This window comes from Meriones unguiculatus, chromosome 6 (genome assembly GCF_030254825.1).
Source record: "Meriones unguiculatus strain TT.TT164.6M chromosome 6, Bangor_MerUng_6.1, whole genome shotgun sequence".
Taxonomy (NCBI): Eukaryota; Metazoa; Chordata; class Mammalia; order Rodentia; family Muridae; genus Meriones; species Meriones unguiculatus.
This window is the reverse complement of record NC_083354.1, coordinates 11,996,803-12,011,678: the sequence shown is the minus strand read 5'-3', so window position 1 is coordinate 12,011,678 and position 14,876 is coordinate 11,996,803. Positions and strand designations below refer to the sequence as shown.

At 39.2% G+C, this 14,876-nt stretch overlaps 1 protein-coding gene across 4 annotated transcripts in view; it reads right to left on the bottom strand.

Moving 5' to 3' along the window:
* Positions 1-3,340: 3,340 nt before the first annotated feature.
* Tinag (tubulointerstitial nephritis antigen) overlaps positions 3,341-14,876 on the bottom strand; it is a 103,391-nt gene continuing 91,855 nt past the window's right edge. For all 4 annotated transcript variants that reach the window (XM_060384739.1, XM_060384738.1, XM_060384740.1 and 1 more), the window contains one exon: positions 3,341-3,692. In XM_060384739.1, the coding sequence (XP_060240722.1) occupies positions 3,626-3,692 (67 nt within the window). In that variant the 3' untranslated portion in view covers positions 3,341-3,625. The remainder of the gene's footprint in view (positions 3,693-14,876) is intronic.

The following is a 14,876-nucleotide window of genomic DNA, read 5'->3' as shown; positions in this document are numbered from 1 at the left end:
ACCCCACCTCACTCTTCCCCCCCTATGTCCCTCCCCTAGTCCCTGATAGGGCAGGTCCCTATCAGGGACCTCTCCTCTTATCTGACCCTAGCCTATCAGGTCTCATCAGGGCTGGATGCATCATTTTCCTCTGTGGCCTGGCAAGGCTGCTCTTCCCAGGAAGAGGTGATCAAAGAGGCAGCCACTGAGTTGCTAGGGAACCTATTTGGAAACTGAGCTGCCTATGGGCTTCATCTGAGTAGGTGGTCCAGGTCCTCTCCATGCATGGTCCTTGGTTGACTCGTCAGTCTCTGCAAGACACCTTGGGCCCAGGTTTGTTTGTTTGTTTGTTTGTTTTGACCTTGTTGGTCTCCTTGTGGAGCTCCTCCAGGTCTTTCTACCTCCCCCTTCTTCCATTAGGTTCCCTGCATTCTGCCCAAAGTTTGGCTGTAAGTCTCAGCATCTGCTTCAGTACCCTGATAGAGCCTTTAAGAGCCCCTGAAGAAGGCTCCTGTCCTGCTCCTTGTCTTCTCCTACTTTTGATGATTATCCTGTTTTCCCTTGTGAATGAGGATTAAGCATCTTCCCTAGGATCCTCCTTGCTGTTTAGCTTCTTTAGGACTATAGATTTTTGTATGTTTAGCCCATATTATACGGCTAATATCCACTTATAAATGAATATATGCCATATGTGTCTTTCTGCTTTTGGGTTACCATACTCAGGATGATCTTTTCTTTTTTCGTTTTTTTTCTTTTTAATAATTTATTTTAGAAAAATGTAAGAAATAACTAAGCAGAGACCAATACCAAAACATGGATTTCTAAGTAGAAAAGAAAAAAAAATGAAGTGTTGGTAGTCAACTATCTTCTAATTTCAGACATTTTTCTGGTTGAATAATATCATGTTTGCGGCCAATTCCACTTTCATGTATTTTGAAATTGAAACATTATGTTTTGCCATAAGCCATTGTGTGGGCCCCCTATGTTGTGTAACTATTAATTCAGAATTAAAACATTCTTTTCTGGAGAAAGCTTGCAGGGAGTAAACAAAATCCCTAGTGATGTTGTTGACATGGGCACAGACATGTCAAGGATCCCAACCCCACTGTCCACCAGAAGTGATAAGGCCTTCGCTGGCATGAGGTTCATAGGAATGCAAAGCCTTGCTCCTGTCAAAGTGTTTTTTGAGACACCAAGTGCAGAAAATGTCCACCATGGCTTTCTTCTCCCAGGATATTTATGGCATGAAGTCTGCTCAGGGACAGAGACTGTTCCTACTGAGATTAGTTAAATGTGTCTCCTTGTTTGGTTGTGTGTAGTACCCTGTTCCTTGTTTAACTATATAATATATATAATATACATAATAATTGTCCCTCATTATTTAATAAACCCTCTTTGCTTCTGCGGCAGCCTCCGCTTTTCCATTACAAAGCCCCCCTCATCGGAGCTTTTCTGTATCTGTGCATTCAGGTCAGCCGCCAATTCAATAAACGCTAACAAAAATATTTCCATCTGTTTAAGGGGGACTGCGCTCCAATTAGTGCCTGTCCCTCCTTGGATCATATTCTGCCAGGTAAATTCACTCTGCTTGCCTCAAAGGTTTGATATACTGGTATTTTTATTATCTTCTTTGAATTAAATTTCTCCTTATTCCTCCTCCTCCTCCTCTTCCTCTTCCTCCTCCCCTTTCTCCTCTTCCTTTTCCTCCTCCTTTTCTCTCTCTCTCTCTCTCTCTTTTTTTTTTCTTGTAGCTCTGGCTAGCCTTGAATCTTCCTGCCAGTCTTCTAAGTGACAGGAAATTTTGAAACAACATAATCTAAGTGCAGAAGCAAAATGAGGAAAATATTTCTAATATTGTTTTTCATTTTTCTAGTATTTATGAATGTGCACGTCCTGAATCTTAGTGATATCTTTTGAAAAGAGATGCTCAACATTTGGAAATTTGGTTACAATGTATTGCCTGTGTTTTGGCACCCTTGAGAAACACTGCCAGTTCCTGCTCATGTTGCTTTATCAGCATTGTTTCAGCAAATATAGGCTGGATAGTCAATAAGCAGAGCTTGCTAATCTTTGATTGTGTTATTTGCTTGACACTGGGATCTATTTTCCCGACTTTTGCTGGGCAAGAAAGTTCCCCTAGAGCAGCTTTCAGCCAAAATATTTCTTTGGCTAAAGAGTGTTGTTGGTCCTGATGAATTTAGCCTGTAGGTGCATGTTTTACTCACTGTCCACTGCCTTCTTAGCATTTATTTCAGGACCCAAACACTGCTTTGTCGTAGGGACTGCTTCTAAAGCATCCTAGGGTGAAAAAACAAATCAAATTACTCCTCAAAGTTCTACAGAATAAGAGGCAACACCAACAATGTGAATCGCCATCATGTAAATTCTTTGGCAGGGGGGTTGGGAGTGAAAAGATACTCAGATAAAACTACAGTGCTTAATAACCAACACAACTGCAGACATCTTTACGTGTCTGTGTGTGGGTAAGGGAGTATGCCCATGTGCCTTGCATTCTCACATGCTTGAAATGATTGGCTTATTCAATCAAAGTATCTTTGTGCAAACAACATAAAGATCCCTACAATGAAAATCAGAGTGATGGAGTGCCCAGAAGGTTAGACCATAGCTAACTTGCCGTTACAACACGATCGCTGTGTTCATTTACTGACTAGCTTCGCTTTTCTGTTAAGATACCAGTGAATTACTAAAAGAGGATGTACCTATTTTTGTTTCTCTCATTACAGAGAACTAAAAACAAAATTAATGTGATAAAAATGCATTTTATTTTTTGCGACTCTCTGCATCATACTGCTTTTGTTTTCAGGGGTGATATGTTAGCTTTCTAAGCACAAATTTATAGCTAATTTTATGATAAAGGTTACATATAGGGTACTAGCTTCTCCAAATAGGAGTTTGTTATGTCAATACAATCCTTCTTTTGCTAGTCTCTAAGCTTTGCTTACTATTGTCTCCCCCATGTCAAAGATAGTACGCAGTACTAATGCAGTTCTTTAATAGAGTTACTTTTCTTTTGAGATAAAACTACAAACAAAGCTTAGACAAAATAAAAGGAAACAAAAAGATTAGCTTAGTGAGAGCATAATTAATAATTAATTTCTTATGCTTCTAGCAAAACATAAACAATGTTATAGAAAATGCTATGTTTTGAAAAGAAAGTCATGGAGCTGGTGCACTGGTGAGTTTGATTTTTGGTATCTGACAGGCTCCTTGGCTCAAGAACGGGTTCGTGTAACTTCCATAAAGATTGTTAAGAAATTTGAAAACTAATGCTATAACACTGTGAACAATCAAAGTCAAAGGAAACACCATTGTGAGAGCAAAATAATAACACTCAGGAACATTTAGTGACATCTGGCCATCTTTCTTTTATTAGTACTTTAATACACTGAGTAATATAAAGAGAACAGAAGATTAGAGCCTGGGGTAAAGCAAGAAAACATAAATGTTCTATGCATGCAACAAAAATACAATGCTTCTGTTGGCACAGGGAAGCTTACATTGCTAAAATTCGGTTTAATGAGCTGCTTCAAATGCATGACCTTATGGAAATTTGATAGCTATGGGTCATCTGAACCTGTCAGTTGGCCCCATGCGGCGATAATCAATTTTTCAATGTCAGACTCATTTACTCCTCGAAGAATCCTAAAATAGCCATTCTCTCCCCATGATTTTCCCCAGGAATTGGCAGCAATCTGCAGTAAAAACAAAAACATGAAAATGTTGAGGATTGTACTGTGACGGTTTTTAATCCTTTCTACAAGAACAGAAAAATATCATTTAGCTTTAAATTGTCTTTGACTTTTGCAGATGAGAATGATTAGGCACCTAAATATTTTCTGGATATTGGTCAAGGTGTTCTATTACTTATATCACATTAATGCCCTTGTGTGTATTCACTGGTAAGAGCCAGAAGTGATGTCCCTTAAGATGTGACGGTAAGCCTGGATTGTAGACTTGATATAAAATTATATCTCTGGAGATGGGAGTCTCACTGAGGAATTCTGTAGATTGGGTTGGTTTAGGAACATGCCTATGAGGACTTTTCTTAATTTGATTAACTGAGATAGAAAGACCCATCCATTAATTTGGGCAGAATCATTTCCTGGGCTGGGTCCTGGAATGAATGAGAGAAAAAGCATGATGACAACCAGTTTGAAGGTATTTTTTGCTGTCTGCTGCTGACTGCGGCTATCCCGTGAACAGCTCCATTAGTATGCCATTGCTGGAACTTCCCCCATTCTGAAGCACTTGAATCCAGAAATGTGAGATGAAATAAACCTCTTCTCCCCTAAATTAATTTTGCCATACCAAATGGAAAAGAAAGTAGGATACAGATGCACGAGAGTTTTGACCCATCCTTGTGTTAAACACCAAAAGTCCCCAAATAAATAATATATTTTTCCGAGTTCAGGGAAGTTATAACCTAATAAATTATAGCCACTATGAATTAGATGCTAAGGTGGAGATATGTCTAGAGTGCTCTTGAGGTTACTGTAGCTGCATCACATTTGTTTGCTTGGTTCAGCAAAGGTGTGCACCCGCTATATGAAATGCATAGGGAAGGCTGTGCAGAGACTGGACAAACTGTCGACATGGAGAGATGCCGTAGTAGAGGGAAGCAGCAAAACCCATAATTACTAAGCATGAAGCAGCAAAAAGAAGTTTATTGAGGTAATTAAATCGTTAAAATTATTGTTAGGTAGCTCGGCTTGGCAGAAAAGCTTAGATTTTGTCATTGAGTTCATATCAGCCTCAAATTCACTGAACTTGGAATTCACAGCCCTTTAGTGTTTTGTGTCCTTGCACTAAGGTTTTCCAGCACTATAGACAGGAGCCACCAAGCCTTATTGCTAAATCATTTTTTTTCAGTTATGTAATCTAATGAAGGCAGAGAAAATAAAGTATCTGGGAACGTGAAATCAGCAGGAATTAGAAATTTTCTCTTCTTCTTTTTTTTTTCTTTTTACACTCTGGGGATGATGAGAGAGCTGGGATGGTTCCAGAATAGCTCCTAGATCTAAGCTTGAGTGAGTAAGTACATTGTGAAGCAAAAGGGCTAATGGAGTGTGCAGAGAATGTCATAAAGGCAGAAGAGGAGGCACATGGAGGGAATTAGTTGACCAGAGCTAAATGCAGTAGACCAACTCTGTCGATTAGAGACTTCACAACAACAGCTGCCACGCTTGGCTTCCATTCACCCTGTGCTGGGTCTGAGATGGAATATGATCTTGGGTGTGATCTGCACTGACACTCCCAAGGTATGTGGTGATGCATTCAGCTTCTACAGTTTTCTCCAATGAGAACGGATTCCCTCAGCTTTTGAAACTGCCATGACAGCATGAGTTTTCAAAAACATCCGATTGTCATCAGCATTTTTTTTTTTAAGATTTTGCCTCCTCAATCAAACCTGACACCTGAAAGAAGAACTCTCAAAGATGGGTCTGAAATAATAAATTCAATTTGTATTTTCAGAGATGAAATGGACTTTGACCAGCTGGAAATGAGACAGCCACAAAGTATGTGAGAGTTTGCAACTAGGATCTAAACAAACTAAAACATGTCTCCCCAAAGACAGAAAAATCAAATAAAAATAATCTCAAATGAAGAATATTTTAGGAACATTATTATTTCTATAGTGAAACTATATTTGTAGTATTGTGCCTGTTTTCATCTGACTATCTGAAGGCAATTAACATTGAATATTTTGTCACTTTACCTTTGTTGAATCTGAGATGCACATGTACAATTTGTTAAACAAGTGCACATTCATATGCTAATGAAAGTTGTGATAGCTAATCTTGGCTGTCAACTTGACCACATCTGGAAGCAACTAAAACCTAAGCAGCTGGGCATACCTTTGAGGGATTTTCTTGAGTGGATCATTAGTAGAGGGAATACTGACCCTAAATCTGGGACACACCTTCTGGTGTGACTTGCATAAAAGGACATGGCAGAAGGAGTATTCTGCTTTTCGTCTGTTTGCCCTCACTCTCCCGTCAAGTTTATCCAGCTTCTTATTGAGGCATTCCTTCACTGAGGTCAAAACCTCCTTCTCCAGGATCCCAACACAGACTAAAGGCTAGCAGCTCTCTAGAAATCTTGCGGCTCTCAAACACAAGATTAGGACTGCTGAGACTAATGTAGTCGATTCAAAATACTTTTCAAAATTTCTTAACTTTGTCACAAAGAGGACAAGAACTGTGTGTGGTGGGATATTAAATTTGTCCCACCACAAAATTCATTGATGATCTAAATATTAATAAATTATAAATAAAGTGTCCTATCCACCATCTCATACAATATGTCTCCAAGAAATCCACACCTATTACTAAAGTCAGTTTTAAAGTACTGAAAGCATTTCTTTTATCATTAGAGAACAAATCATAGACATTCATTATTGTCACATCCATCAACATTTCAACAAAAGTTCCTTAGGTTTCATTTAATGAAAGGAAAGAAATGTGAAGAATGTATAAGGAATGTAATTACCATGCACAAGAGATATGCTTCTATTTATAAGAGACCGTAATACTTCACCAGAATTTTTAAGAGCTCATAAATACTTTCATTAAACTTCTGGGATACAAAATTAACATATAAATATCAGTAGCCTTTTTTTTTCTATATTTCAATTACAAACATATTGAGAAAAAAATCAGAACTTGGTAGAAAAATAAGAGAAGAAAACTAAATGATAAAAGCAGAAAAATAAGTCAAATTATTCCTATTTGTAGATGATATAATATTATGCATAAGAGACCCCCAAAATTCCACAAGAATAATTGTAGCAATGATCAAAACTTTCAGAAAATTGACAAGGATACAAGAAAACACAGATACACCTCTTTTTCACAATATCCTCAGACAAAATAAAGTATCTAGAAGTAAACCTAATCAAGTAGGTTTAAGACCTCTATAGCGAAAACTTTAAATCTCTGAAGAGGTTGGGGGAAACACTAAGAAATAAAAATACTTCTTATGCATTGATAGAATTAATATTATGTCAAGAGCTATTTTTATATCAATGCATTTCCAATCTTGATCATTTCATTCCTCACAGGAATAGAAAATGTCCTAAAATTTATATGAAGCCCCAAAAGACTCCAGATATCTGAAACAATCCTAGCAAAGCGAATAATGTTGGTGAGTACACATTCTAGATTTCAAGACGTATTACAGAACTATCATAATGAAAAACAGACTGGTGTTGGCTCAGAAAACAGACATGTAGACCATTGGAAGAAAATAGGAAATCCAAATGTTGGTACACATGATGGCAACCATCTGATTGTTCACAAAAATGACAAAAAGCATACACTGGAGAAAAGATCATCTTCAGTAAGTGCTATTGTGAACACTAGGTGTCCGCATGTAGAAGAATTAAATTAGACCTGTCACTTCAGTCTTCCTGTCCTCTCTGTTAGGAGTCTCAGTTAGAGTCACACCCATTTTCACCCAAGAGCCTACCCTATACAGGCCTCCAGCTTGACAAAGAGATGCCCCTGTCAGTTTCCCTTCTTGTTCCCAGCCCTCTCCCCTCCCACCCCTCTTCTCCCCACATTTGATCCCCACTCTTGCTTACCTCCCCAGTCTTTACCTCTCTTCATCCACTTCTGCTGTCTATCTATTTCCCCTTCTTTTTTATTAAATTTATTTTTTATTAGTTATAGTTTATTCACTTTGTATCCCAACTGTAGCTCCCTTCCTCATCCCCTCCCAATCCCCTCCTTCCTACCTCTTCTTCTACTATGCTCTTCCCCCAGTCCACTAATAGGGGAAGTCCTCCTCCCCTTTTATGTGACCCTAGTCTATCAGGTCTCATCAGGATTGGCTTCATTGTCTTCCTCTGTGGCCTGGTAAGGCTGTTCCCCCTTCAGGGGGAGGTGATCAAAGAGCCAGCCACTGAGTTCACTTCAGAGACAGTCCCTATTCCCACTACTAGGGAATCCCCTTGACACTGAGTTGCCATGGGCTACATCTGTGCAGGGGTTCTAGGTTATCTCCATGAATGGTCCTTGTTTGGAGTATCAGTCTCAGAAAAGACCCCTGTGCCCATATTTGTTTGTTCCATTGCTCTATTTCCCCTTCTGGGTGACATTTTGGCACCACCCTTGGGGCCCTCTTGTCACATACCTTCTTTGGGTCTGTGGATTGTAGTATGGTTGTCCTGAACTATAGGTCTAATATCCACTTGAAAGTGAGTACATACCATGTGTACCTTTCTGGGTCTGGGTTGCATCACTTAGGATGATCTTTTCTATTTGCCTGCAAATTTCATGGGTTCATTTTGTCTTGTCTTGTTTTGTTTTTAATAGCTGAGTAGTATTCCATTGTGTGAATGTATCCATTCTTTGGTTGAGAGACATCTAGGTTGTTTCTAGTTTCTGTCTATTACAAATAAAGCCACTATGAACATAGTTAAGCAAATGTCCTTGTTGTGTGGTGGAGCATCTTTTGGGTATATGCCCAGGAGTGGTATAGCTGGGTCTTGAGGTAGAACTATTCCCAATATTCTGAGAAAGAGTCGGATTGATTTCCAGAGAGGTTGCACAAGTTTGTACAAGTTTGCACTCCATTGCACTAGCAAAGGAGGAGTGTTCCCTTTTCTCCAAATCCTCAACAGTGTGTGTTATCACTTTGAGTTTTTGATCTTAGCCACTCTGATTGGTGTAAAATGGAATCTTAGAGTCATTTTGATTTGCATTTCTCTGATGGCTAAAAACATTGAGCATTTCTTTGAGTGCTTCTTAGCCATTCAAGATTCCTTCTGTTGTAAATTCTCAGTTTAGCTCTGTACCTCATTTTTAATTGGATTATTTAATTTGTTAATGTTTAATTTCTTAAATTCTTTGTATATTTTAGATATTAACCCTCTGTCTGACATAGGAGTGGTGAAGATATTTTTCTAATCTGTAGGCTGATGTTTTGTTCTACTGACAGTGTTCTTGGACTTACAGAAGCTTCTCAATTCAATGAGATCCTATTTATTGATTGTTGCTCTTAGAGCCTGTGTTGTTGGTGTTCTGTTCAGGAAGTTGTCTGCTATGCCAATGAATTCCAGACTTTCTACCCACTTTGTCTTCTAATAGGCTTAGAGTCTTTGCTTTTATGTCAATGCCTTTGATCCACTTGGACTTGTTAGACAGGACTAATGGAAGGAGGGGAACAACAACCCACGAACAAAACCTCTGATCCCAAAATTACCCTGACTACAAGGAGTGCAGGGATAACGAGGGAACAAAGATTGAGGGAAAATCCAACCAATGATTGGTCCAACCTGAGATCCACCCCACAGAGAGTCAGCCCCTGGCACTGCTAATAATGCTCTGCTCTGCTTGCAGAAAGGAGCCTAACTTGACTGTCCTCTGGGAGGCTCCACCCAGCAGGGGAATGAGACAGACCCTGGGACTTGCAGCCAAGCATTGGCAGAGGTCTCGGGGTCCTGTGGAAGGATGGTGGGGTAGGATAGAAGTACCTGGAGGGTACAGAAACCTCACAAGAAGACCAACAGAGACAACTAACCCAAACCCAAGAGGGATTATACAGACTGAGATATTACCTAAGGAGCATGCATGGTCTGGATCTAGGCCTCCTGCACATATGTGGCAGATGGGCGCCTTGGTCTTCACGTGGGTCGCATGGTGAGTTGGGAGGGCGGTGCTGTTTCTAACATGGATACTAACCTAAAATGCTTTTGCACAAATTAATCTTTTCATATTTTTTTTTTTACAGATTGATCTCATTCCTATTTTATTATTAAGGAGTTTCATGATGGCTATTTAAGTCCTGCCTATCAGGTATCATTGGTTAACTGTATTGAGAGCTTTCTTCTATTGAGTCTTGGTCATAATTATTCTTATTCAGTTAAATTTTTAATATGTTAGCTCTTTATGCTAATTGCAAATGCTGGTAGTGGATCTATATGCCATGAAGGGTTAGCCTTTTGTGTGGGAGGATATGCTACGGGAATGGTCATTTCATCTGTAAAATAAGCTGTTTGGAGATAGGAGTTTTATTAAATTCAATCCATGTGTGGTTTCCAGGATTGTAAAATAATCAGTTCACAAAGGATCCTGAGATACTAAAGAATTTGTCCAGATTTTCTACCCTCTTTTTTTTTTTTTTTTTTTTTTTTTACTTATTGCTGTGTTCCAGCGCTCAATAATTATTTCATGGGAGGAAACAGATGTAAGCTTTGGGTCCCTCTAGACTGCACTCCAGGCCAATTCACATTCTCAAAAGTTCTCTACTCATGACAAAAATGATGCTCCCAGGTCACAGAAAAAAAAGGGGGGACACAAATTCATTCAGCTCTCATTTTTAAAATAAAATAGAGGTTTAAATATTGTGCCAGATCCTTTGCATATATGTGATGCCTGTTAGCTTGGTGGGTTTTGTTTGTTTGTTTGTGTTTTATGAAATTCTTCACAGTGGGAACAAGTGTATTTTTACTCTTTGCCTGCTCTTGGAGCTCCCTTCCTCCCATTGGGTTGCCTTGTCTAGCCTTGCTATTTCACCTTGTGTTACTGTATCTTGTCCTGTCTGGATGTCATCTCTTAGAAGGCTGCTTTTTTTCTAAAGAGGAAACTGAGGAGGATTGGATCTGAGGGAGAAGAATTGGAGTGGGACTCGGAGGAGTGGAGGAAGGTGAAATTGTGGCTGGGTTGTATTTTATGAGAGAAGAATCTTCAATTAAAAAGAGAGAGAGAACTGTATAGTTACTTTTATTTAGTTTTGTTTTCTGTCTTGCTGCTATCCATTGTTTTCCCAACAATGAAAAACACCCCCAACAACATCTATTAGGAAAATTAAAAAAAAGTATACATTGTAAACATTTTTAAAATTCCATTACATAACTTTGGGAAATCAATAGCTAGCTGCCTTTCTATTCCTGGATCCATTTTCAAAAACAAATTCAAGAATCTTGCTGAACCAAAAATGTGAATTATACAATAATAGGGAATTCTTGCCTCTACTTCTAGAAACTCTTCACATACCATGGGGATTAGATCTGTAGCCATCTGTCTAGTTCACTGATTTAATGTACATGGGCAATACAGCTTCTCTGAGCTACCTCTGAGCCAAAGAATGATTGCTCAGACAAGGTCCTGAATTAGTCCCCAGGACATAACATTATCTCCCTAAGTATTTACATGTCAGAAAAGACAAAGCCCAGTATTAGAAGACATTATCTGAAGTTTATCCAGGCCTTGGGAAGACATATTTATATTGTCAAAGGCCAGGACAGTGTAATAAATGTCATTTTATTTTCCCTTATTCTTCAGGAAAAAAACGGAGACTCCTTTTTCTCGGCAGGCTCTGTTTATGATCCAGGTGCTCCATCCTGTGTGTGATATATCTGCGTGTATATGTTGATAACATTGGATGCTTCATAATTTATTCAAAACCACCAATAACACTTAAAGGTTATATTTCAATTAAATTCACAATTGATTTTACATGAAGTGAAATTTTTAGTGCCTTGTCTACTTTTCCTCAATGTGTACTTATTCACTGTTCAATGAATATCATTCATATTCTCATGTATAATAGTATATATTAAGCCTTTAGACTGCTTAAATAAGTCAAACATTTTCAAAATGGAAGATGAATAATAAGCCCAAGGGAAGGAGTCCAATCCTCAGAACCCATATTATAAGAACCAAGTGTGGTAGTGTATGATTATCATTCCAGTGGTAGCCAGGAAAAGAGAAGAATAACTCTGGGACTCACTGTGCAGCCATTCTTACATATTGGCAAGTTCCAGGCCAGTGAGTGAGACTCACACCTCCTAAACACAGCACCAAAGAAACAATACCTGAGGTTGCCTTTAGACCTCCACACACCTTCACAGACATGAGCACACACATACACATGAACACACACACATACATACAGACAGAAAAATAGTGTATGTAGGTATGTATTAAAAATCAGAGACTGTATGTGTGTGAGTGTGTATGCTCATGCTGGCATGTGTGTGTGTGTGTGTGTGTGTGTGTGTGGATCCATAAAGCTTACGACTTATGTGATCTCAGTTGGAAAAGATCAAAATGAAGATGAGAGAGTTTTATATTATTTTACAGTTCATATTTCTCCATACCCACTCAAGACATAACTATCCTGTGTTATGTGTTAATAACTGTTATGAATCAACTACATCAAAGCATCTCTCCAAGTTTTATTATTTTAAAATTGAATGTATTTAAAATTTATTCAATAATACCTCAACATTGAAACTTAATTGCAAATTGCAAATACTGAAGCTACACCCTCCTTCACAATCTTTTTAACTATCAAACATTAATGTTATTTTTTAACTTTTTATTGGTTCTTTCTGAATTACACAGCATGTATCCCAAGTCTACTCACCTCACCCTTCCCTGAAGGGTGTCACAACATGTCCTACAGCATATCCATTTGTCTACACTTCTTTACTTGAAAATGTTCATTGCGATGAATCATTGGTCTGTATCCAACAGATACAGAAAATAAAAAATTGTGGATAAAAAAAATCTAAGTTCCTAAATGTTTCTGCTTCCATACCTTTGTTCTTCCATCATGGACTCCAGTCCTCTGAAATCACAAGCTCCAAAATTAAATTCTTTCTTTTCTAAGTAGCCTTGGCCATGTCGTTTTATCCAACCATAGAAAAGTAACTAAGATACAAGTTCCGGAGTGCATACTACGGAAGATCTGACTGTGCTGGTTCCGGAGGGATGTGGAAGACTTTGGGATTTTGAACTAGGTAGAAAAGCAGCTGAACTGTAAATGGGGCTTAACAGGGCATCTTAATAGATGATGGGAGGACAGTAAAATTGGAGGAGAGCAGTTTAGAGAGCAATGTAGACTGTGGAGTCCCCTCTCCAAAGTGACTTTGGAGAGGAAGCAACTGGGCTAGAGATCAGATCTGTGATATTTTCTTTTTTTTATTATTATTTTTTTCTTTTTTTTTTCTTTTTTTCTTTTTTTATCAGTTACATTTTATTAACTCTGTATCCCAGCCATGTCCCGATCCCTCATTCCCTCCCAGTCCCTCCCTCCCTCCCTCATCTCCACCGTGCCCCTTTCCAAGTCCACTGATAGAGGGGGACCTCCTCCCCATTCATCTGATCCTGTTTTATCAGGTATCTTCAGGATTGGCTGCAAAGCCCTCCTCTGTGGCCTAACAGGACTGCTCCTCCCTTCAGGGGTGGGGAGACCAAAGAGCCAGTCATTGAGTTCCTGTTAGAAATAGTCCTTGTTCCCCTCACTTTGGGAAACCAAATGGTTACTGAGCTACCACAGGCTACATCTGAGTGGAGGTTCTAGGTTATATCCATACATGGTCCTTGGTTGAATGTCAGTCTCAGAAAAGACCCTGTGCCCAGATATATTTGGTCCTTGTGGAGCTCCTATCCTTTCCCCATCAGACTAACTCCCCTTCTTTCTTATGATTCCCTGTACTCTGCTAAAGGTTTGGCCATGAGTCTTTGCTTTGAAAACACTGCTAGTTAGAGTCTTTCAGATGCTCTCAGTAGACTCCTGTCATACGTTCAATGCACATCCCATCCGTCTTTCTAAACGAGGATTGATCATCTTGCCCCATGTCCGCTCAATTGATTATCTTTTTTAGGTGTATAGATTTCATTATGTTTATCATATCTTATAGGTCTATATAAGTGAGTATATCCCATGTTTGTCTTTCTCCTTCTGGGATATTTTCACAAAGAATGTTGCTGTCCTGTGTCCAGTGATCTTCCTGAGGCTAAATTAAAATACTGGGTTAATTTCCTTGGTAGGGTAGAATTTTTAATTAATTGATTTTTTATCAATTGCAGTTTATTTACTTTGTAGTCCAGCTCTTGACCTTCCCTCATCCCCTCCTAATTCCACCCTTCAACCTCTTCTCTTCCCATGCCCCTCCCCAAGTACACTGATAGGGGAGGTCTTCTTTCCCTTCCCTCTGACCCCTAGCCTATCAGGTCTCATCAAGACTGGCTGCATTGTCTTCCTCTGTGGCCATTACTAGGAACTCACTTGGACACTGAGCTTCCATGGTTTACATCTGTGCAGGGGTTCTAGGTTATCTCCATGCCTGGTCCTTGGTTGGAATATCAGTCTCAGAAAAGGCCCCTGGAACCAGAATTTTTGGCTCTGTTGGTCTCCTTGTGGCGCTCCTGTCCCCTCCAGGTCTTTCTATCTCTCCTTTCTTTTATAAGATTCCCTGCACTCTGCCCAAAGGTTGGCTATGAGTCTCAGCATCTGCTTGGGTACCCTGCTGGTTAGAGTCTTTCAGAGGGCGTCTGTGATAGGCTCCTGTGATGGGGGAGATTTTTAAGAGAGCCTAATACTAACTCTGTTACATGGCTACTAGTAATCACTCTTACAAAAGTCTATAATGAAAAAAAGAGAAAACACACACTCATGCCCATGCATGCAAAAGTACAAACACACACACACACACACACACACACACACACACAGAGAGAAAGAGAGAGAGAGAGAGAGAGAGAGAGAGAGAGAGAGAGAGAGAGAGAGAGGGAGAGGGAGACAGGGAGACAGATACAGAGAGAGAATACAGGTTACAGTTAAAAAAAAAGCACCAGGAAATTTAATATTGGAGCCAGGTTTATACTGAAAGAGATGAGAAGATTAAAGAAAAGCCTGTTCCAAAGTGGAATAAAGGAGGGATGTCCTCAGGGCAAGACCCCACCCAGCTAAGTTTCCAACTTGTAAAAAGCAAGGTCCTAAAGATTTTTCTGCACCTACAAAGCAATAACAGAGGGAAGCATATTCAAATGTGATTCAAGAAGTCCAACTCCATCCCAAGAAAGCAGTCAAATTTGGCAGTATTTTTCTATGTGGTTCTGTCCGGAGTATTGTAAAAGGCAAAT